We start from the raw sequence: 24,584 nt of genomic DNA, 5'->3' as shown, positions 1-24,584 counted from the left end.
TGAAGGTGAGAGAGAGAGGGACCGAAACGTATCGGCGCACAAAACGCGGTAAAAAGTGGTTTTATACAAATATACCCACAATGAAATATCGATTCAGTAATAGTTACTTTGCATATGGGCCATGATGTACTGTGATTTTTTTTTATTATTTGTCGATTTTCGACACTACATGGTTTTGAAATATTGCTTTCACCCGCTCGTCACCGAACATTCACACTTCGTTCTTCCTCTCTCTCTCTCGCACACACCCTCTCTCTCCCTCACTCGCATACTGAACATTACTGTACATCGTAGAAAGGAAATAGATGAACAGCGATCACCTTTGTTATACTATTCATTGTTAGTCATTTACATATTTCATTTCAGCAGCACAAAGTATCTTGGATTTTTAATATTTTTCATTCAGTACTGCTATACACGATCTGTACAGGAGAATGGTAAAATACTGATTACTTATGAAAAGCATCCCAAAAATAAATCTGTTCCCAGATTTATTAAAATTTTTTTGGACAGATAAGTTAGTATGTTTTTTCAGCATAGAATGTGATATTATGCTGGACTCTCCTGATTTTGCGTTACGTCCAAATATTCGATGAATAGGTAACGACAATGTGACGCTGGCAGGAGCTCGTGCGAGTTCTTCAATACTGGCGAACGTAGAAAAGGACAAATAGCGAAAGAGAAAGAGGTCCGAGAATTAAAGGGCCCGAGAAAAAACATTTGAGTAAGACACTATTAATTCAACAATAACTTATTTATTTTTCATTTTTCCTAAATCAAACTTTCACCAATGCAATTGTAAGGTTCTATTGATTAAGATAAGACCAAACACCATATAATTTGCATTATTTTTACTTATTTAGATATAAATAAGTAAAGAAATAATTTTAATTCAAATTATGTCATGCTTGATCTCGTTTTAATCACAAAAATCTCACAAATACGTTAGTAACATTTTACAGGAAATAATATACATGAAATAATATACATTGAAGAGGCAAAGAAAAAATGTACAGTAGCGTCAACTCCGTGTTTACATGCGGCGCGAGCCAAGCGTGGACGTAGAAAGGGACAGACAGAGTGGAGAAGAGAGAGGTCTAAGGATTCAAAGCTAGGAGCCGAAACGTATCGGTGTGACAGATGCTTTTTTATTTTTGACTTTTTCTCAATGAAACTTTTACTAACGCATTGTCGGACTAATTGCCTTGACGACCTCGCTAATAAGCCTATGCTCCAACAGTGCATAATATATTAATATTCTCTTATTCTGTCGGGAAGGGCAAGAGTATATTATTTTCAATAATATTCACAAAGTGACGTCGCAGGCGTTGTACGTCATGGGAATAGTTTTCTGAGCAAGGGTTTCCACCCAAAACTATGGTAGTGATGTATGCCGCCGCGTATATACCACAACTGTAATGCCGGGTCTACACTGGGTAGAAATGTTCGCGAACAGTTCTCGAGCTGTTTGCGAGCTGTTTGCGAACAATTCGCGAACAGAATTCACACCTAAGCTCAGACATAGTTCGTGAACAGCTTGCAAACGGAACGCAAACGGTTGCACAATTGTTCGTTGGCTGATGACGGTCGCCAAATTCAACAGAAATATGTTACAACGCGTCCAGACATGTTTCGAGTTCGCAAACAGACCCTTTAATGTACCGCCTCCTTAGCGAACAGTGTTCGCTGTTCGCTGACCAGTTCGCTGCAACCTGCTCGCTGTTCGCGAAAGTGTCCACATTAGTAGTTGTTCTATGCGGATTCTAAATCACTGGCGTCAGCATTTTTTGTAATTTGACACCACACCGTCAGCAGAAATATGATACCCCCCCGCCCCGACAACATCCACCCCTCTCCCCACCCTATGACCTTGAACTGAAATTTGACACCACCGTCAGCAGAAATATGATCCCCCTCCCCCCTCCCACACCCCATAACCACCCCTCGGCAGAAATAACCACCCTGTGACAACCCCCGCCCTATAACCACCCCCTCAGCAGAGATACCCACCCTATAACCACCCCCTCAGCAGAAATACCCACCCTATGACAACCCCCGCCCTATAACCATCCCCACAGCAGAAATACCCGCCCTATAACTACCCCCTTAGCAGAAATATCCCCCTCTCCCCTCCCCCCCCCCCTCTCCCTTGACCTTGAACTGAAATTTGACGCCATCAGCAAAAATATGATACGTCCTGACCTTGAACTATGACGGTGTGGTATGATACCCCCCCCCCCCAATATCCACCCCTCTCCCCACCCTATGACCTTGAACTGAAATTTGACACCACCGTCAGCAGAAATATGATACCCCCCCACCCCGACAATATCCACCCCTCTCCCCACCCTATGACCTTGAACTGAAATTTGACACCACCGTCAGCAGAAATATGATACCCCCCCACCCCGATAATATCCACCCCTCTCCCCACCCTATGACCTTGAACTGAAATTTGACATCGTCAGCAGAAATATAACACCCTACCCCCACCCTCCATGACCTTGAACTGTTTGTTCTTATCGGAAGGTCACTTTTTTCTACGTCTTGAAAATGATTTTTTCTACGTCTTGGAAATGAGTTTTTTGTTGACGCAGCAAATCTGACACTGCAATTCGTGACTATAGAAGGTAGGGGGTTTGCTAAAGTTTCAAGCATACACAAAACCAAATTGACCATCACCGCAAGCGCATCGTTCGCGAGATTGTATTGTGAAAAGTGAAATATGTATTCTCAAAGTTTCAAAGAGTTTTTTTGCCAAAGGAAGCGCCCCGCAAGTTCTACTCAAGAAGAAGAGGCACGCAAAAAAATGACAAAACATCAGGACGACGTGAAGTAAGTGTTCGAAACACATTTCATTTAACGCTGCTGGTATTTATTTGTTCCAATAACATATTTAAACGGTATTTATTTGTTCTAGAATCGCACCACAATTATCATGTCGAATTTTGGGTCGAAAATATCCATTGACGGATTCCTGTACAAAGCATTTGGAAATCGGCATAAATATACTTGGCGACAATTTCTACCCGCAACTCATATTATCAGACAGCCGAAACAACCGCCTGGAGCTGAGCATAGTCACGTGGTCGCTGATTGTAGCCGAAGCGGACAACGTATGCAGCTTCTTTGACGATTCAAAAGATACACGCGACAATATTAATTTTAATGATATAAGTGTTGAATTTGGAGTGCTATATGGCGTAAAAGTAATTAAATTGATTAGCAATGATATATGTATGTGCATGATGAAAAAAACATTTGAGAAAATGGTAATTTTAAATGATTGTATAATTGAAATGCATAATGCATTATATGATAAACTGTATTCGGTGGAACAAAAATTTAAAGAGTTTGTTGCATTAGTTCGGGGATACGGAGATGTAAAAGTGCGTGCAGAGGTTGTGCAGCATATCAAAGAAACTGATATTTATGATCCAAATTCAATTATCGATTGCGAATTAGTAGCTTTAGGTATTCAGGCAATAATAACAGCTGCATCAGCAGCATCTTAACAGAGAAAAAAGGATTATGTTACAAATTATGTTAGAAATTATACTTTAATAAATCATAATGTATTGCATCATTTGCAACTTCTCTCTCTACCTATATAAACCCAAACATCCCAGGAAAAAATTTCACTTCCTATACGATAGCCGTACGATGTGCATATGCAAATTTGATCTTCGAATTAGCACAAAAAGAATTCGCACCAGATTGGAAAATACTTTTGTCTGCGCGCGTTGCTGGAATATTGTTAGCCAAAGAGTTAGCCAAAGAAGAAAGTAATGGCACCGCGGAAAAGTAACAAGAAGAAGAAGAAGACGAAGTCGCGCAAACTTCCAGTTGCAAAACGTGGGGGATTTCTTCCAGCACTTGTACCTATTTTTGCAGGCCTTGCAGCTTTGGGCACGGTGGCTGGCGGTGCAGCAGGTATCGCCAAGGCAGTCAACGATGCATCTGCAGCACGGAAAACATTAGAGGAAGTGAAACGGCACAATCGTGTTATGGAAGGACATGGACTTTACCTTGCACCATATAAACGGGGAAAAGGAATTAAAGAAAAAAAAAGAAGCGCTTCGGCAAATTGTAACGCTTCCAAAGGGCGCAATGACAAATGTACAGTTATATAACTTTGCACGAAAGTTGAACTTTCCATATTTTCGAGGTGTTTTCATGCGTACAAATTTACCCTCTAAATCGTTCTTAAACGAATGCGGTATCGTGAATTTAGATAAATCGGAAGGTCCTGGTACACACTGGGTAGCTTACGTAAAGCGGGGTAATTGTGTTAAATATTTCGATTCTTTTGGAAATCTGAGACCACCGACAGAGTTAATAAACTACTTCGAAAAGCATGTAACGATTTTATACAATCACACGCAGTATCAAAAATTCAATACGAGTGTATGTGGACAACTCTGCTTGCATTTTTTAGCTGGAAATGTATAAAATAGTTTCAATGCACATAGTCTTCACAGTTGCAAAGATGTCGTTGACGTTTACGTTAAGCGGAAAAAATTCTGTGCTTAGCACTGATTACTTTCCACCTATAGATTTGAAGGATGATAATTACGAACTCGGACTCGTTGATTTTCAAGCTTTCAACACAATACCAAACGTTGACTTTACAAACAATAAATTTTACTTTGATGCCGATGGTGAGATCACGATACCGGATGGTTCGTATGAACTCGAAGCGCTAAATAAATACTTGCAAGAGAAAATAATGGACAAGACAAAAATCATTTTATTTCGTACAAATAACAGCACTTTGAAAAGTGAAATATATAGTGATTATACAATCGATTTTACCAAACCAAATAATATAGGATCGCTTCTCGGGTTTTCTACATATCGCATATTACCGCCGGGGCAATGGCACGAGTCGGATATACCCGTAAATATTATGAAAGTAAATGTGCTGAGGATCGAATGTAATATTACGACTAGCGCGTATAGCAAAGGTCAATGTGTTCATACCATTCATGAGTTTTCACCGCGCGTGCCACCAGGATATAAAATTTCGGAAAGTCCTACGAACGTCATTTATCTTCCAGTAATCGTGAGAGCCATTGATCACCTTAGTATACGCATTACCGATCAAAACGATAATCTGATAAATTTCCGTGGAGAAGAATTGACAGTGAGGCTTCATATTAGGCGGTGTAAAAAATAACATGAATATAAACATAATAATCAATGGCCTGTTGAACGGCACGAACGGCTCGAACGGCCAGCGAACGGTTCGAACGGCTCGAACGGCTCGAACGGCCCGCGAACGGATCGTTGAACGGCCCAAACGGCTTGCCGTTGAACGGCTCGAACGGCTCGAACGGCCCGCCGAACGGCTCGAACGGCCCGCTGAACGGCTCGAACGGCTCGTTGAACGGCTCGAACGGCTTTCCGTTGAACGGCTCGAACGGCTCGAACGGCCCGCTGAACGGCTCGAACGGCTTTCCGTTGAACGGCTCGAACGGCTCGAACGGCTCGAACGGCCCGCGAACGGATCGTTGAACGGCCCAAACGGCTTGCCGTTGAACGGCTCGAACGGCTCGAACGGCCCGCCGAACGGCTCGAACGGCCCGCTGAACGGCTCGAACGGCTCGTTGAACGGCTCGAACGGCTTTCCGTTGAACGGCTCGAACGGCTCGAACGGCCCGCTGAACGGCTCGAACGGCTTTCCGTTGAACGGCTCGTTGAACGGCTCGAACGGCCCGCTGAACGGCTCGAACGGCTCGTTGAACGGCTCGAACGGCTTTCCGTTGAACGGCTCGAACGGCTCGAACGGCTCGAACGGCCCGCCGAACGGCTCGAACGGCCCGTTGAACGGCTCGAACTGTCCGCTGAACAGCTCGAACGGCATGCTGAACATTTTACGGCAGCTGCAGTAAGGATAATGATGTAAAAACGATAACAATTACACAATCATTCAGTAGAGGGAATATATCCAAATCGGACACATCGCAAGAGCACATCGTCAAACGCTCCGACGACGCGACCGTTTAATATACGTTATATATCCGTTCATTTAATCGCCTTTCAAGAGAACAAGCACAACTTATGCTAAACATTACTAGAAATAATGCTGTTGTACACAGATGCTAAAACTCAACCTATCAACAATCCGCCGAATGCATTATTGAGCACCCCGTTGAACGAGTTGCTAAAAGGATCGTTAGAAAATGGATGGAACCAGAACTTCAATCACAAACGCACAAATTGTACTTGCAGCAGCAGCAATTACCACAGTTGCAGGAATAATAATCATGTATTAAACGGTGATGACTCTTTACAATCATTTAGTAAGGACAATATCTCCACACTGAACACATCGCAAGATTTGAGCGACAAAAACACGCAATTTCTGCAATCGTTGGGTTTTGTGATTAAGAAACGAAAATGATGGACCCATTGAACATTGCCAGTTTACCGATTTCTGACGATCGAATTACAAAGATCGAATTACATAGTTACAGCCCATACGCCAACACAACGTTCGGAAACAATGATGAAATACGAATTCCCATTCAACAACAAGATTTGTACACGTTTCCTAGTGAGAGTTACCTTTACGTCGAAGGAAAACTCATTCTCAACGATGAGAATGTTGCAGGAACTTCAGTTGGACTAGAAATGAATTGCGCAGCATTTATGTTTGATGAAATTCGATATGAATTAAACGGCGTGGAGATCGATCGTTGTAAAAACGTTGGAATAACAACTATGATAAAAAATGGAGTATCGTTGACAACGACAAAATCAAAAATGCTTGAAAACGCTGGTTGGATAGACATACCCAATGCAGGAGGCTACTTTGACTTTTGTGTTCCTCTAAATATGCTGCTCGGTTTCTGCGAAGATTACAAACGAATAGTGATTAATGCGCATCATGAATTGATTCTGATTCGATCGCGAGACGACAAAAATGCTGTTTATGGAACAGATGGTGCAAAATACACGCTGCAATTATACAAAGTACAGTGGAGGATGCCACATGTCACGCTCGAAGAAAAACACAAACTTTCATTGTTGCGTATCCTTGAAAACGGTCAAACGATAATTATGAGTTACCGTTCCTGGGACTTATACGAGTATCCAATGTTACAAGCAACCACTAAACATACATGGAGCATTAAAGCAGCTACGCAATTAGAAAAACCGCGATATGTAATATTTGCATTACAAACGGATAAAAAAAATAAGCTCAATAGACATATCACCAAATTTGATGACTGCAAACTCACCAATTTTCGATTGTATTTAAGTTCGGAATCATATCCGTATGACAATTTGAATCTTGACTTTAATAAAAATAGATACTCTGTCCTTTACGACCTGTATGCAAAATTCAGAAAGTCATATTACGGAGCAATGTGCAGTAATGGTGATGACGGAGCTCTATACGATAAGATACTCTTTTTCGGCTACGGCCCATTCGTTGTCATTGATTGCTCGCATCAGAACGAATCGATAAAAAGCGCTACAATCGATGTAAGAATCGATTTTGAGTGTAGTGAAAACGTTCCTGAAAATACTAGCGCCTACTGTTTGATCATTCACGATCGTATCGTGCAGTACAATCCACTGACCAATGTAGTGCGCAAACTCTCTTAAGTGAAAGAGGGTTTATATGATCATTCCGCAGTAAAAGCGGTCATTTTTCGCCACAAATTCAACTAATCAAAATGAATGTACCAACATTCGTGGACATTCAAGGCTTCAAAAGCGATACGAACGAGTTTTTCGTAAAGGAACTTGCTATCTTCCAGAATGGGAATCGTGTACAATGTTTCATCTTTGCGCCACCATTTGCTAAGAAAAAATTGTCGAAAGCAGAATTAAGACAAATAAAATGGTTGACGCAAAATCATCACGGTTTTGAGTGGGACGATGGTACCGTGCCGTATTCATGCCTTCAAGAGTGTGCCACTTCGTGTTTGAAAGATAGTATTCATGGATCCGTATACGTCAAGGGCATTGAGAAAGAAAAATGGCTGAAGAAACTTTATCCTTCAGTCAGTCCAATCAATATAGAGGTTTTGAACAAAGATGACGATCTACCGAATTTGCCAACCAAGAGCCGGCATATTCAGGATGGATGGATGGATAAACATATGGCATGCATCGCGCACAATGGGGCATGTGCTATGAGAAACGTATCGATATTAAAAGAATGGTGGTTAAAAAAAAGGAAGGAGGAAGATGAAGAGCTGTGCATGGAACATTATAACCGGCCGGGGGATGACACGCACATAGATGGACCTCCACCGAAAAAGAAAAATTGTTACATTTGTCTTAAAACACGAAACATTTAATATCATTTATTAATTTTGTTCATTACTGTAAAATAATAAAATCTATTTAGTAAAAATATACTTTATGCGTCTTAATGTTGTTTTACCTAGAACGATTGTATGTGTAACGTTTGTGTTTCATATTCCAATGTAGGAGATACAAAAGGAATGATCTTCTATTTCAAAGACATGAGGGAGTAGGGCGAAATCCATGTTTACATGCAGACACGTGTTGATGTGCAATCTGGTACAGATAGAGAGAGCATCGTCGAGACAGACTTTTGGTCACGTTTTGCTTGGATGCCTCTTTGACGGCTCGCTGACACGGTTAACATGAGGGGGTAGGGCGAAATGTTTACAGGTAGACACATGTCGAGTGCAATCTGATACAGATTGAGCGAGCATTGTCGAGACAGACTTTCGGTCACGTTGTTGCTTGGATGCGTATTTGATGGCTCGGTCACGAATTAGATTCCGCGTGCCCGCCACCACCGCCCACCGCCGCCGCCGCCGCGCCGCGGAGAAAAGGGTTAATCGCGGTTAAAGCTCGTCTACGGCCGCGGTTAAAGCGCGTTCACGACGCGGACAAGCAGCTTCTCCGCAACCTATAAAGAGGTTGAATGATTAAATATATGGTTATTATATAGACGATATGCGTTTCGCAAAGCAGCCCCTGTCTATCCTTATTCTCGATTTAGACGAGAGGACAACACGCATGGACGATCGTCGGCGACGACACGGACTCCTCTTGCCGAATACGATACGTGGTATAATTTGCGGTCCATCGAACTGCGGTAAAACGAACGTCGTAATTAGTCTGATCGAGAGCCCGATCGATGTAAGATTCAATAACGTATATGTATACTCAAAGTCATTGCAACAACCAAAGTACAAATATCTCGAACGAATTTTGACAAACGTTCCTGAAATCGGATACTTTTCATTTTCAAATAATGCCGAAGTCGCACCACCGAACGAGGCGCTGCCCGATTCGGTGTTTATATTCGATGACGTTGCGTGCGACAAGCAAGACGTGATAAGAGAATATTTCGCTATGGGTAGGCACTCGCGCGTGGACTGTTTTTATCTCTGTCAGACTTATGCGAGAATACCGAAACACCTAATTCGCGACAATGCCAACCTTTTGATCGTGTTCAAACAAGATGGCACGAATCTACACCACATTTATAATGATCATGTAAATACAGACATGTCGTACGAAAACTTTTGTAAATTGTGCGCGCAGTGTTGGGAACAGAAATATGGTTTCGTAATAATCGACAAGGACAGCTCGATGGAACATGGCCGTTACAGAAAAGGATTTAACGAATTTGCCGTTTTCTGAAACATTTAGTCCATCGATAGAACGCTTAGCGAGTAGACGTCTTCTCTTTGCAATGAATAATAGTAATATTAAAGAATCGAGTAAAGTTGCGAATGCTATAGCTAAAACAAGCGATGCTATACGCAAAAAACGCAGAGCTCTCAAATCGGAGAGCATCGACGAAGAGAGAGTCATCGAAAAACGATTGAGACCCGTGGTAGAACCGCTGGAACAAATTATCGAGAATATATCAGCGGTATCGCCACATTCAGACACGATCGATATAAAATCCGAGTCGACATTCCCAACCTTGAATATTAAAGAACCGCAAAAATTGACGTCAACTCCTTTTCTTAACCCTCAAAGCGCACAAACTGCAAGAGCGCGCATTTATTCCGAACCTGGTACATCTTCGAGTGAACAGACGGTGGATGTGACGAAAGATCGTGATGAATCGATACATGCCGTTGAAACGTACGGCGACAGCGACGAGAATCTTAATGTTTCTATGCAGCGAATTTTGGACAAGCCTAGCGAAAACATACGTAGCCATTTTACGGAAAATTTGGGGCCGTTGGCAGCTAAATACATTCAATTACTCTTACCGATCGTGAGAAGAAGATAGATGACGTGTATGGAGTATATGTACAACGCAACAAATTAATGCTTGGAAGTTCAGTTTTCGACGTAAGCAAAAAACGACGATGTGATTATTAATCGGGTGAAGTACAGAGGAACAACTGGTTTGTACGAATTACTATTCATGAGAATGCCTGATGACACCTTATTCAACGATGCTGATTTACACAAATACGCGGAAATATTAAAGTCGTCGAACGCTCATAGACGCAGCCATATCTCGTCAGGGCTTGTGAAAAGTAACAAGGGCTACAAGTATAATATATCATTGCAAAATTGCTTAAGAGCGAGCGGCGTGGAGGTAATCTGATACCGTTCGATATGGCGGTTAACGATAATGCGGTGGACTACGTGCACTGGAATGACCCAAACGAGCTCGTCGATAGATTACGTCTTCTCGTATCCTCGAAATCCGCAGGACATACGGGGCATGACAACGAGATCGTTTCTATAATCGAAGAACTTCGAGAAGCCGGGTTGATTATAAATTGACACGTTCGTAAAGCATGATGCTAGTTTACAAATATGAAGAAGGTGAAGGGCAATCATATCACGGACGAGAAGATACAGCGTGTCAACGAGTTGCACGTGCCAGCGAGACGTAACTTTAGACATAGACGAGTCATTGTACGGGGTTACGGTGATCTCTGGCAAGCGGATCTCGTAGAGATGCGACAGTATGCGCAAATCAACAATGGCCACAATTACATACTCGCCGTCATCGATGTCTTATCTAAATACGCTTGGGCCGTAGCAGTGAAAGCGATCCCAGCAAATTGTATATAATGTATTATGTATTACATTTATTGTATTATTGTATTATGTATTACATTTATTGCATTAAAAAGTATTCAAAATTATCAATATAATTTATTCTTAGACCAACCTCCCTTCATTTATAAAATAACATTCCCCTGTAATAAAAGTAAACACAAAATAAAGCCGAAAAATTATTTATTCATATAATCAGTATAATTACAAACATTTTTAAATATAGATTACAAAATATTGTTCGCTCCTATCCATGAATTGTGCGTAGAATCAAACCCCGACCATTTGACGAAAACTTTATTTCCCCTTCGTTGTAGAACCTTCTCCACTAACATAAGTATGCATCGCGATTTTTACTTTTTTAGTTCATATTCATAGAACCCGCCAACCAACGGTTGTTTTGCATATCTTGCAAGAGATACGTTACAGGATTTGTTCGTTGAATTTTAATAATTGTGAAAATTTCAGTTGTCCAATTCGGTGTATAACCCTTTGCGAATAAGGTTTTGTATTTACTAACTCGCACGTGTTCACCGATCTTGTACTTGGCCGGAGCTACAATCTTTATGTTAGAATATACGGACGATAAAAGTTTGTCCGCGTGTTCCGATGTTACGTCGACGGGCCGCATTCTAATCGTACGATGCCTTCTATTGTTATAATCTGAGACCCAATCCGGCTATAACAGATAAAATAAAATATGCATTAATACGCAAATCTAATAAATCTAATAAATCAAAACTGATAAGCAACTTACATCATCGTGGCGGGCGAATTCGTGCAGGAATTCGTGGCGGCGAGCGGAAGACAGAAAAACACTACCACCAATCCGGCTATAATAGATAAAATAAAATATATATTAATACACAAATCTAATAAATCTAATAAATCAAAACTTGTACTACAAAGGGCTTTGCCCGTTTATTATTAATAAATAAATAAAACAGACAAGCAACTTACATCAATTTCATATCCGAATAGATATCGCAGGTCGAAGACGTCGATGTTTTGACAGTGCCTTCGCACTCCTTCGCCCCACAGCTCTTCCAGATTTTTCCTGTTTGCCGCCCGCTCCCGACGAACTCTTGCTACGTCCGCCACGTATACGATTCCTAATTGGCGCATTGCACCCGCTTTAAAAAACAATTAATTAAAAAGAAATAAAATTAACACGCTAAGAGTAATTACTAAAAAGTACTTACGCTCCGTTTTCAAAAATGCGGCCAACGCCTCCAGTTGCAATGTCGTTATTGTGCGCTCCATTGTAAATAACGAAAACACGTCGGTGATGCGTTTATAAAGCACTGAGAAACATCCCCCTCCAAACTCTAAGACACTCGGCACTTCCAGTATCATGCCGCAAATTCTGAAATTAATCTGTCGAACGACTCGCAAGAATTTGCAAGGTTTGTGTGAACTCCGAGTCAGACGTCTCTCTCATGAAATTGCAAAGTTCGCAAGAACTCGAAAGCCTATAGGCTTAAAAGATACTTGGAAATTAATAATATTTTACTCGTGGAGCAAAGAATAAATTGTGTTTTTACGAATAATTATTTATTTTATAATGTCCCCAAGGCAATGTTCTCGTGGATTGTGGAATTATGAATCGTTTATCATCGTAAGGACTAAGCACCTTCTTTTCTTCACATATAGAATATACATTGTGCAATTTTGAACGAATACATCTCTGTTCACGATGCACTTCTAAACGATCATACAAGCAACGTATATAATCATCGAAGGAAATAGTTTTTCTAATTACGTTACTTTTGACACCCTTCACTTTTTTCGTGTCCCGCTTGCCCTCTACGCGCAAAGCATACATTTTCGACCGAAGTCCGACAAACTCAGTCATTATACACCCATTATTTTCATCCTTCATTAATCCCGGTACTTTTTTGTTTACTCGTGGCATACTGTAAACATTGTCCTCGGTATAGTCGCTCGTGTCAAACCGATGTATATCGCGTTTCATTACATCGTATATGTCATCACATACCAGTTCGTATATAAGACTATCTGTGTCTGTGTATAATATTTTACAAAGATGTTTAAATTTCGGCCAAACATAATCATGGTGGAATTCGTACAAACATGTTTTGATATATCCAGAATACACATACCAACATAAATGGGTTTTGTAAATTTAATTTCCAACTTTCGCATCTCTATTGCGACCAAATGTTCCGAAAATATTGATCTGCTATGAAAATTTGGTTTTGATATCAGGGCCTCGGCACCGTATCTACCTTCCCATTTTGTAACTAATTTAACATCTACATGATTTCTAACGTTCTCCATAGTTTTACCAAAGACTGCATTATTCATTAATTTAAATAAATTCTTTTCAAAATCATTTTAGCTACAGTTCTAAGTTGCGTGTTTAAATTAATGTATTCGCGAAGCCATGGAGATTGTTTAAATTCTAAAACGCGATGAATTACAGAAACTTTTAAACCATGATTTAAGCATTGTTGAAGATTGCGGTAATGGATGATGTAACGTTGCTTATCCTGAACTGTAGCGAGTAGTTTCTCATGTTTGCCATTAGGAGGCTTCTCGCGTATTGGACAAAAAGGTAAATCTGCATGCTTATCGTGTAATTCTAGTGGGTGTTTCAAATCGACTTCCAAAATATATCCAATGTTCGAATTTTCGGATATCGCATGAATGTTAAAAGTTTTAATTTCATTATCGTCTAACCACTTAAACTCGCCGTAAGGCAGATACTGCGACATTGCCCATCCATACAAATTATTAACATCGAAATAAACTAAATATCGCGATGGTTCTTCGGAATTGTACGAATCCATGTATTTATTATTGGCCTTTGCGTATCGATTAGAACATTGACTTAAACCACCACGTATGCCGCGCTCTATGAAAAGTAGCATATCGATATCTGTCAATAATTCTAATTCGATACGCGTGTGCTTGAGCATTGCATCCCACGTAAAACCGGGTAAAGTATAGTAATATGCAGGATCCAATTTGTAACTTCTCAAACAGCTGCTTCGAAAATTTTCAAAAATGTCGGCCAATAATAAAACATCTGTTTTTAAATATAAATCGCTATATTCGCCAAGTGTTTTTATATTAAAACTGCGCCAGACTTTTATCGCGTGGTCATAATCCTGCTGTGAAACTGCACAGTCGCTTAGTTGATTATAGAATTTCTCATATGTCGGCAATGTTGTCTCATTCAGTTTCATATAGTCGGTAACATAATCGTATGGAAAGATGCCTTTTCGTGTAAGCAAATCGAATTTTATTTCATCCAAAAAATTAAATTGCGATCGTAAAATCATCATATCGTCTTTCTCTAAATATGAACTCAATTTATCTAAACTTGAACTTAAAAATTTGAATGAATCTATAAATCGAAGCGAAATTTTGTAACGTTTTAGATTCGTTGAAAATGAAATATATTTTTCTTTTGTAATTGGCAAGACTGATGTCGAGCCTTCGATAATCGTTACCAATTCTTTTATTACAAAATGGGCATCGTATCCCGATAAGTTATGAAACACTATTGGTATAAAACGTTTATTTTTATAATTTAAATTACATCCCTGATGCGCAGGTCCTCGGTAACGACCCGTGAAATGGCAATGATCTCGAACTTTTGTTTCGTTGATGTCGAACAGTTTTTCGCAAATATAACAATGCGTTGCATTCATATAATTTTCTCTTTCATCACCCATCAAATTTGTCATGGGCACAATCGTATTAAATAATGGTGCAATTTTTCTTACAAGGTTCTCAAGTTCATTCACGAACCATTCAGCACAGTCAGGACCCCGATACGCGCGATACTCGCACACCGATGCGTTGTATGAACAGTGAAAATAATATCCCACACTGTATGCTTCGTGTTGCTGGTATGCATTGCAGTGTCCTTGATTGCTGTTAACCTTCTTAAGCATGCATTCGAAATCGGCGTACACGATGAATGGATGACGTTCTCGGTGACAAAAATTATCAAACTTTATTATTTTATCTTCACTCGATGGTAGAATGATTGCGCAATCGTTCATCTTCATGCAGTCCTTCGTATGTTTCAATAACTTTTCTTCCGCATAAAAGTAGTGAAGGTATCTGCATATAAACAAAGTAACTGCATTAGTACAAAAAGAACAAACGCATACACTAAAATAGATCGTAATGGCATGATACAAACCTGTCACAAATATAAGTTTTACTCTTATGTGCACTCAGCTGGTTTGAAACAAGCCGGGAAAGATTTTTAATCCATGCAAAGTGACGCACATTACGGTTGGGCGTTTCAAGCATCAGCAGGTTAACGTGACGAAATCTTTTGTTGGTGGTGAGTTGGAGCGGAGCACACCTTTTCACATTCAAGTCCCAAAAATAAACGTTTATCGAAACATCGTTTTGGCGCTCAAATTTTGGTATTTGATTAAGGGTTATTGGAAATGCGATGCCCTCCAAATTTAAAACGGTGTCATAGTTGGGATACGATGATGGTCGATTTGCATTCACATGGACGGGATATAATGCTGCAACTATCGATCTGACAAAACACGTATCATCGTCAACTGTCACATTTACTACCGCTCTTTTGTCCTTGATTGTTTTTGGTATGTCTGTGTAACAACCAGCATGCATCGGATTGCATTTATTGATATTTAACATCAAATGCAGAATTTTCGATATTGCCCAACCACTGTCCCGTTCCTGAAATTCTTCCATTAGTGTTAAAGTTGAGTTCACAACGTATTTGTCATACCAATCGTTCAAGTTTGATGTAGAAAATAATTGTTTATTTCTTACACTGAAACTTTTCACATCAGTTTTATTATTAGCGGTAAACTCCCCATACAACACCGTATTCACTTTTATGCATGAATGATTTAGGAAAACTTCCGCTAGACGTTGGAATACTATTTTTCTAGCATCTTCCAAAAAGTTTCGTGGTTCAATATGCTCGGTGTTGATTATAATTCCTGTAGTTATCCGGTTATGGAAAGCTGATTCTACATTCTCCCAGATAAGAGATGATGATGCATGTGATTCAGCATCTGTTCTCCTTTGACCTTCGCCTAATTTTACAGATCCGTGTAACTCTGCTCTTAACGATTTAAATCTCGCTATGCTGGCTGTTAAACTATTTTTCAAACCAGTTGATAAGTCCTTTTCGAGTTGCAATCGCTCTATCATTAAATCAATGCATTGATTGCATTGCACCAGACATGCGTTTTGGTCGTCGTTACTACTTATGGCTGCAATACGTTGTGTTAAAAGTTGTTCTATACAAGCAAGTTCGTTTAGTAATATTGCCTTTTGACCACTAGGATGATCATTGTCACGATACAATATCCTACGCATGGCGTCGATTCTTTCTTTGTATGCTTCTATATCTCGCCATCCTTCGACTGATAAATCGTCTCCCATTTGTAATCGTTCGTCTATCAATTCGATGCACTGGTCACATTGCATCAAGCAATCACAACGCTCATCTTCAGTATTGATGTTTATCGCCCGCTGCGCCAATAATTCGGTGATGCGTTCGAGTTCTTGCAGTAACGTGGCCTCCATTTCTCTTTTCCACAAACGCGTTAAGTAGCCTTGCACTTCCAATTGTCAAACTACATATGACGCACATTGCAAAATATTCTCCCATTTTATTAAAGTGGGGCTGTCATTGATGAAAGTGTTTAATTGCTGTTCACTCTACAGCGTCAACAAAAAAACCGCATTTCCAAGACGTAGAAAAATTCGTTCAAGGTCATGAGCAAAACCTCTACCTTCTATAGTCGCGAATTGCAGCGTCAGATTTGCTGCGCCAACAAAAATCTCATTTCCAAGACGTAGAAAAGTGGGTGGGGCCTTGTGTCGTCTTCCGATAAGACAAAAATAGTTCAAGGTCAGGACGTATCATATTTTTGCTGATGGCGTCAAATTTCAGTTCAAGGTCATGGGAGAGGGGAGGGGGAGGGGGAGGGGGGAGGGGGGGGGGGGGGGGGGGAGGGGAGAGGGGGATATTTCTGCTAAGGGGGTAGTTATAGGGCGGGGGTTGTCATAGGGTGGGTATTTCTGCTGTGGGGGGTGGTTATAGGGCGGGGGTTGTCATAGGGTGGGTATTTCTGCTGAGGGGGGTGGTTATAGGGTGGGTATCTCTGCTGAGGGGGTGGTTATAGGGCGGGAGTTGTCATAGGGTGGTTATTTTTGCCGAGGGGGTGGTTATGGGGTGGGGGTTGTCATAGGGTGGGTATTTCTGCTGAGGGGGTGGTTATGGGGTGTGGGAGGGGGAGGGGGATCATATTTCTGCTGACGGTGGGGTCAAATTTCAGTTCAAGGTCATAGGGTGGGGAGAGGGGTGGATGTTGTCGGGGGGGGGGGTATCATATTTCTGCTGACGGTGTGGTGTCAAATTACAAAAAATGCTGACGCCAGTGATTTAGAATCCGCATAGAACAACTACTCACATTGCCGGCGAACATGGTCCGCGAGCTGTTCGCAAACTGTTCGCGAACAGCAGTGTAGACCCGGCATAACAATCCGGTTGCGCTTGAACTCTTTCAAAAAGTATATCCTTTTTGAGAATATGAGGAAATCGGAATGTAATATATTTTTTTTCTTCCTCTACGAACTTATCATATGTACTGCCAGGTAAACTGTCGTATACATGGAGTTTGTGGCCGTCGAAATAGATACTTCGCCAGTGATCAGAACAGTTTCCTCCAATTATTTGCACGCTTTTGTCGCTACAGTAGGGCTTGATAAATTTGGTAAACTGTAAGTATAGGACACTTTGCGTTTCAAAAGGAGTAGTTTCTCTAACGACACGCAAAAATCGATCTAACGATTCATCGTTTAATTTCCTTTGCACAGGTAGTACATTTTTCTGTACGTCACTTACGGAAGAAACAGCAGTCTCCAATATATAGTATCCTACATCATCATCTATGAAGTTTTCTTCTTGGTCTGAATGACTGACAATGACACAGTCGGTAGTTACTGCTTCAACGGTCATATTTGATGCTTCAACACTGTTCTGTGTCATGTTTTCGTATGTACGCTTTTTTGCAATTTCTCTGCTACATTTGTGAATGGATGCGGCGTCTTCTTTTGCCCGTAGTATGTATTCTGGATTTCTAATAGGCATGTGTCTATTGTGGCGGCTGTCCAATATTTCCGGAAGCATGCATTCTTCATAGAAACGCGTCAGGAAAGGTTCCATATGATTTGTCCAAAACGTGTCGTCCCTATTTACGCGGATCATATGTATGCTTTTAGGTATCCAGATAGCGAAAATACAGTACTTCCGCTGCGTTACATGCAACTGACCTTGTACTTGGTAGAAATACTGGTGCTTCCTGTTCATTTCTTGTATATCTCTCTTATCGAAGATGTTTCGTAAGTGACGTATTGTTTCTATTGCGTCTATCGCTGTCAAATTCTCAGCAGATTGTGGGCATTTCAGTTCCAGTAAACCGTCATCGTCGATAAGCCCATCAGGAGAGGCACCCAAGTATGGAATGTCGCGATCAATGAACAATCCACAAGTTCGAATTTTTGTTTTCATTGCGTTCGCTACGTCTTTTCTTGCAATGTATTCTTTATCGCGGCCGTATTTCATAGCAGCGGTATCAACAGATGGAGGATATAAAATGTTTTTTACCATTGCTGCGCAGGACGTTGTTTGTCTCATGCGACATACTGCTCCAAAATTCGAAGCAGTTAGCATTTCCTCCTTCAGAGTTCTCCATAAATCTGAATCGTTTTGGTCTCTTGTATGAGACCATGATTACCTCGCGCATGATTATCGAACGTTCTATGTATTTCATTCCAAAAGAACTGAACGTCAACAATGCGGCGGCCATTTGGCACATTTTCCGAAATACGTCCTACATCAACGTGTCCGACGTCTACGACGAGATTGTTGTCGGTATCGTCCAGGACGTTTTGTGCAGTGGGTCTCACACTTGTAGATTCGCATAGTACAGCGACAGTTTCATCGTTTTTGCGAAGGACGTGATTTGAGATGCACCCTACATCTGTATTTTCGCGAAGGACGTGATTTGAGATGCGCCCTACATCTGTATTTTCGCGAAGGACGTGATTTGAGATGCGCCCTACATCTGTATTTTCGCGAAGGACGTGATTTGAGATGCGCCCTACATCTGTATTTTCGGGAAGGACGTGATCTGAGATGCGCCCTACATCTTTAGGATTATTTGGGGAAAATAACGGATCTTTATTATAACATTCAGAAATTAGTAGATAGTCAGACATATCTGTCTGACTATCCTCCTTTACATTTTTTGCTACAGATTTCACTGGTACATAAGATCTCTCTTCGAAAACTGCAGCATCTTTAATCGTCGTTGTCGACAATTGCTTTTGTTTCTGTCGCCTGCAAGGTAAAACAAGTTAGAAATATTTGTAGGATAATTCATTCCAATTATTGAAATGTATAAATCTGAAACACTTACAGTTTTCTATACCTACTGTTGAAGGAGAGCCTCTTACTTCCCGGAAACCTGTGACGACTCTTATTTCTTGTATTTCCCATCTGTGCTAATTTTTTTCACAAATGCTTGGAAATGTTTTCAATAACGTCTTCTACGTTACCGCGAAGACGTCTTATTGTTAGACAGGAGTATATGACAACGCGGGCCATGGCAACGCGGGCCTTGGCAACGCGCTACGTACGTGTGAAACAAAAATGAAACGCCAACGCTGTGGCGTTTTCAAATTTCACTGGCACGGACAGTTCCATACGTCCTGCGGATGAGAGAGGTTCTTGGAATATGGATCTACGAAATCGCAGTAAGTGTTTCTTTTCATCTGTACCTCACCGTTTCAAACAGAATACCTTATTTAAAATTGAACCAAACGACTTGAAGTTTCTAGAGAAGCCATATAAATTAATGTATTCAGATATGTGCTTTTGTTGTCTTTACAATTTGTTCAAACTGTGAGAAAAAATTGTGAGGGGTAATTTTTCAACTTTTTTATGTGAGTCTATAATTAAAATTTAAAATATGTCTTTCGTAGATTCAAATGAGTTATGTGCATGCTAAAAATTTCATCGAGATCGGTCAATGCATTTAGAAGTTACAAGTAATTAACTTTTCCGAGAATCGCGACTTTTCATCTAAGAACATAACTAGTCACGTTTTCACATGAAAAGTCACGATTTTTAGAAATTAATTACATGTAATTTTCAGCATGCACATAACAAGTTAAATTTAGAAATGTCATATTTTAAATTTTCATTACAGGCTGAAATAAAAAAGTGAAAATTGCCTTTTGTAAACGCGTGTCCGCGAGACTATGAAACAGACGTTTCTTTCCACGTTATTCCAACGGTTTCTGCAGCAATTGTTACAGAAACCGTTGGAATAGTCGTCTGTTTCATTGTCTCGCGGACACGCGTCTACACTTTTACTATCTTTTTCCCGGTTTCCAAAAATTGTAATTTGTTATAACGACAAAAGTACATATCTTTGTAAATCAAGTCATTTAGTCAAATTTGAGGTACATATTCTGTTTTAATTTTGTGGGATAACTTGTGCAAAGACTATGTTTGGCTTCCGGTGTATTATCAATGTTTTTCAATGTTTTTTTAGAAAGCAGAAAAGCGAAATCATTGGGGGCGCAGCCGCAGCCGCAACCCCAGGCCCAGCCGCAACCCCAGGCCCAGCCGCAACCCCAGGCCCAGCCGCAACCCCAGGCCCAGCTGCAGCTGCTGCTGCAGCTGCTCTTGCAACAGCAGGAGGACATGCATCAAGACATGCAGCAGATGAAGCACTTCGTGCAGATGCTGCAACATTCGGGGTTTATCGTAAGTAGTTTCTTTACTTTCCTCCTTTCCATGTTATTTCTGCACTGCATTAGTTATATATAATAACAATGTTTATTTTTCCAGCAGCATGCGCCGGCACGCTAACAACCGCAGGCACAAGAACAATTTGCTGGGTATATCGTAAGTAGTGTCTTTACTTTCCTCCTTTCCATGTTATTTCTGCACTGCATTATTTATATATAATAACATAATGTTTATTTTTCCAGCAGCATGTGCCGGCACATCATTAATCGCAGCCAGCACAACAACAATATGCTGGGTATATCGTAAGTAGTTTCTTTACTTTCCTCCTTTCCATGTTATTTCGGCACTGCATTATTTATATATAATAACAATGTATATTTTTCCAGCAGCCTGCGCCAGCACGCCAACAACCGCAGGCACAAGAACAATTTGCTGGGTATATCGTAAGTAGTTTCTTTACTTTCCTCCTTTCCATGTTATTTCTGCACTGCATTAGTTATATATAATAACAATGTTTATTTTTCCAGCAGCCTGCGCCAGCACGCCAACAACCGCAGGCACAAGAACAATTTGCTGGGTATATCGTAAGTAGTTTCTTTACTTTCCTCCTTTCCATGTTATTTCTGCACTGCATTATTTATATATAATAACATAATGTTTATTTTTCCAGCAGCATGTGCCGGCACATCATTAACACGTTGAACGCCACGTCACCCAGATCTGGGTGACGGCTATGTTTCCACAGGGGCCCCGTCACCCGTAAACGGGTGACGCTATTCTTCGTCCAATTGAAACAGGATTTTTGAGGTAATTTATAATAGTTTTATTCGTAACATAATTATGATGAGTATAAACAACAGAAAGTAACAATAAACTATAAAATAAACAAAAAGAAACATTAAAAATATACTTATATTTGGTTTTATATAATATACTATTTGGTTTTAACATATTATAATATTTTATTAGTTATGGTATTCGTTAAAACATTTTAAACATAATTGAGGTGACTGTGGACACTCTGGACAATATGTTATAGTCTTTTGCACATTTTTTCTTGCGTCCTGGCGTTGGAGAGTTTCCCTCTGTTTTGCGTAGCACCGAACGCACATTCTTCTAATGGATTTGCCCTGAGGATTTTTGCGAATTTGCAGGCGATGAGATGCTTTGTGTACTGCTTGGGGTCTTGCGTTTTCGGATTCCAACCACTCTCGAACTATTAGCTCTCGGAATTTTCTTATTTGTATATTCTTGTTCGTTGCTTTTTGATAAACAACGTGTGCATTCACTACAGAAGTACCTATTAGGAAATGAATTGCTAGTTTTCGATACCATTTTATGCTCTTTCGAATTGTTGTTGCATATGATGCCATTTGGTCACTTCTGTCAATGCCAGACTTTCCAGTATTGTAAGCTATGACTGCTAAAGGTTTTATTTTTGGAGGACGTCCGCGAAGAGTGGACGAGTCCGAAATTGGTACCATAATAGGTGCATGTTTCGATGATAATATTCTGACGTCACGGACATCTCTCCATTTCAGCACTACAATGCCATTATCGTCCTCCCGTGATATTATTTCACCTCTCTTCAGTGGGTGAAGCATAACAGCTTTTGGCATAAATTTCCTATTATGGCGTACCGTTCCGACAACATGGGTTTTAAAATTTAACAATTTTACTGCTAATTCGTAGCTAGTATAGAAATTGTCGATATACAAAGTTCGCCCTTCGTTCAACAGCTTGTTTATGAGTTCGAAGCAAACTTTTTCGGCAATGCCAACTCGCTGGATCTCGCTGGAATCGCGTCCAGCATATATTTTAGTGGACCACGTATATCCTTCTGTGGAACACAATTTGAAGAGTTTTATCCCATATTTGTGTGATTTTGTCGGTATGTACTGCCTGAATATGAGCCTTCCTCTCCAAGGAACCATAGTCTCATCAACTACAATTTCTGAGCCGGGTAAGAATATTTGTTGGTAATTATTTGTAAGTATCTCCACTAATGGCAACACTTTCCCAAGTCGATTATTACACTGTATGGCTACGTTGTTTGCGAAATGTAAATTCGACAACAATAATTCGAATCGATTGCGAGACATTTTACTTCGAGGAAACGGAAAATTATAAAGAGAATCCGTTGACCAATATGTAGTTAGTGGAACTTGCACCAAACCCATCCAAAGCAACAGTCCAAGAAATATTTTGATCTCTTCGGAATTTGTGGGTTTCCATCTGTTTATTCGAGCTTGTTCGCTGCTTGTATTGTGATCTAATTTGTTTTCTGCATACCTATTCGTTTCTTTCACCATAAGGTCTATCACTTGTTCATTCAGGAAGAGAGAAAGGGTTTCACCCGCTGTAATATTGGAAGGTAGTTCCACAAGAAGTCCACTTTTCCCGGTGAATTCGAATGATTTTTGTTTTCCGGTGAACTCCTTCCACTGGATATTGTCAGATGAACCGACAGTATCAATCTGCTCATTCTCTTCTTCTATACCTAGGTTTGCTAATAGTTCTTCAAAATCTTCACTCTCATACAAATCCTCATTTTCCGAGCTTGAACTTGACACAATAATATTTCTAACTTTTCTTGGAAACCTGAATACTTCTTCATCACTACTCGGCTCACTTTCATCTACACTTTTGTGCTGTCTAACAAACATTTTAGGGATCAAGAAGTAAATAAAGATATCAAAAATATGCAAAAAATACTGTTTGACTGACTGATTTGAAGAAACTGAAAGTTCTGAGACAACTAAAGGTTCTGAGGAAAGTGAAAGTTCTAGTGTAAATGCCATGAGATCTGTCACAGTCAATTTTTTCCGGAACGCTGATGGGATTCCCCACTTCAAGGCCCTTTATACTTTGTAAGCACCTTCTACAAAGTTATCTTCTAATACTCTTTCAAAAAAATAAACTGTGGTTATATTTATACGACGCATTGCATTATATCGCTCTTCTTTATCGCGCTGTTTACACTCCCGGATTTGGGCCCCGGGAGAAACTCCACCGATTTACGCTGGGCGTTCAACGTGTTAATCGCAGCCAGCACAACAACAATATGCTGGGTATATCGTAAGTAGTGTCTTTACTTTCCTCCTTTCCATGTTATTTCGGCACTGCATTATTTATATATAATAACAATGTATATTTTTCCAGCAGCATGCGCCAGCACGCCAACAACTGCAGGCACAAGAACAATTTGCTGGGTATGTCGTAAGTAGTTTCTTTACTTTCCTCCTTTCCATGTTATTTCGGCACTGCATTATTTATATATAATAACAATGTATATTTTTCCAGCAGCATGCGCCAGCACGCCAACAACCGCAGGCACAAGAACAATTTGCTGGGTATATCGTAAGTAGTTTCTTTACTTTCCTCCTTTCCATGTTATTTCTGTACTGCATTATTTATATATAATAACATAATGTTTATTTTTCCAGCAGCATGTGCCGGCATATCATTAATCGCAGCCGGCACAACAACAATATGCTGGGTATATCGTAAGTAGTGTCTTTACATTCCTCCTTTCCATGTTATTTCGGCACTGCATTATTTATATATAATAACAATGTATATTTTTCCAGCAGCATGCGCCAGCACGCCAACAACTGCAGGCACAAGAACAATTTGCTGGGTATATCGTAAGTAGTTTCTTTACTTTCCTCCTTTCCATGTTATTTCGGCACTGCATTATTTATATATAACAACAATGTTTATTTTTCCAGCAGCATGCGCCAGCACGCCAACA

At 40.3% G+C, this 24,584-nt stretch overlaps 2 protein-coding genes across 2 annotated transcripts; both read right to left on the bottom strand.

The window, feature by feature from the left end:
- Positions 1-11,828: 11,828 nt before the first annotated feature.
- On the bottom strand, positions 11,829-12,474 carry LOC123989240. Its single transcript, XM_046289946.1, has 3 exons — positions 12,234-12,474; positions 11,992-12,164; positions 11,829-11,864 (listed from the first exon to the last, which is right to left on the bottom strand). The coding sequence occupies exons 1-3, from the start codon at positions 12,385-12,387 to the stop codon at positions 11,850-11,852; spliced, it is 342 nt and encodes a 113-aa protein (XP_046145902.1). The 5' UTR covers positions 12,388-12,474; the 3' UTR covers positions 11,829-11,849.
- A 9,321-nt stretch (positions 12,475-21,795) lies between these two features.
- On the bottom strand, positions 21,796-23,496 carry LOC123989196 (piggyBac transposable element-derived protein 4-like). Its single transcript, XM_046289896.1, has one exon. It carries the CDS (start codon positions 23,494-23,496, stop codon positions 21,796-21,798), a length of 1,701 nt encoding a protein of 566 aa, XP_046145852.1.
- Positions 23,497-24,584: the final 1,088 nt, after the last annotated feature.

Source organism: Osmia bicornis, unplaced genomic scaffold (assembly GCF_907164935.1).
Source record: "Osmia bicornis bicornis unplaced genomic scaffold, iOsmBic2.1, whole genome shotgun sequence".
In the NCBI taxonomy this organism is placed as follows: Eukaryota; Metazoa; Arthropoda; class Insecta; order Hymenoptera; family Megachilidae; genus Osmia; species Osmia bicornis.
This window is presented reverse-complemented; position numbering and strand designations above follow the sequence as displayed.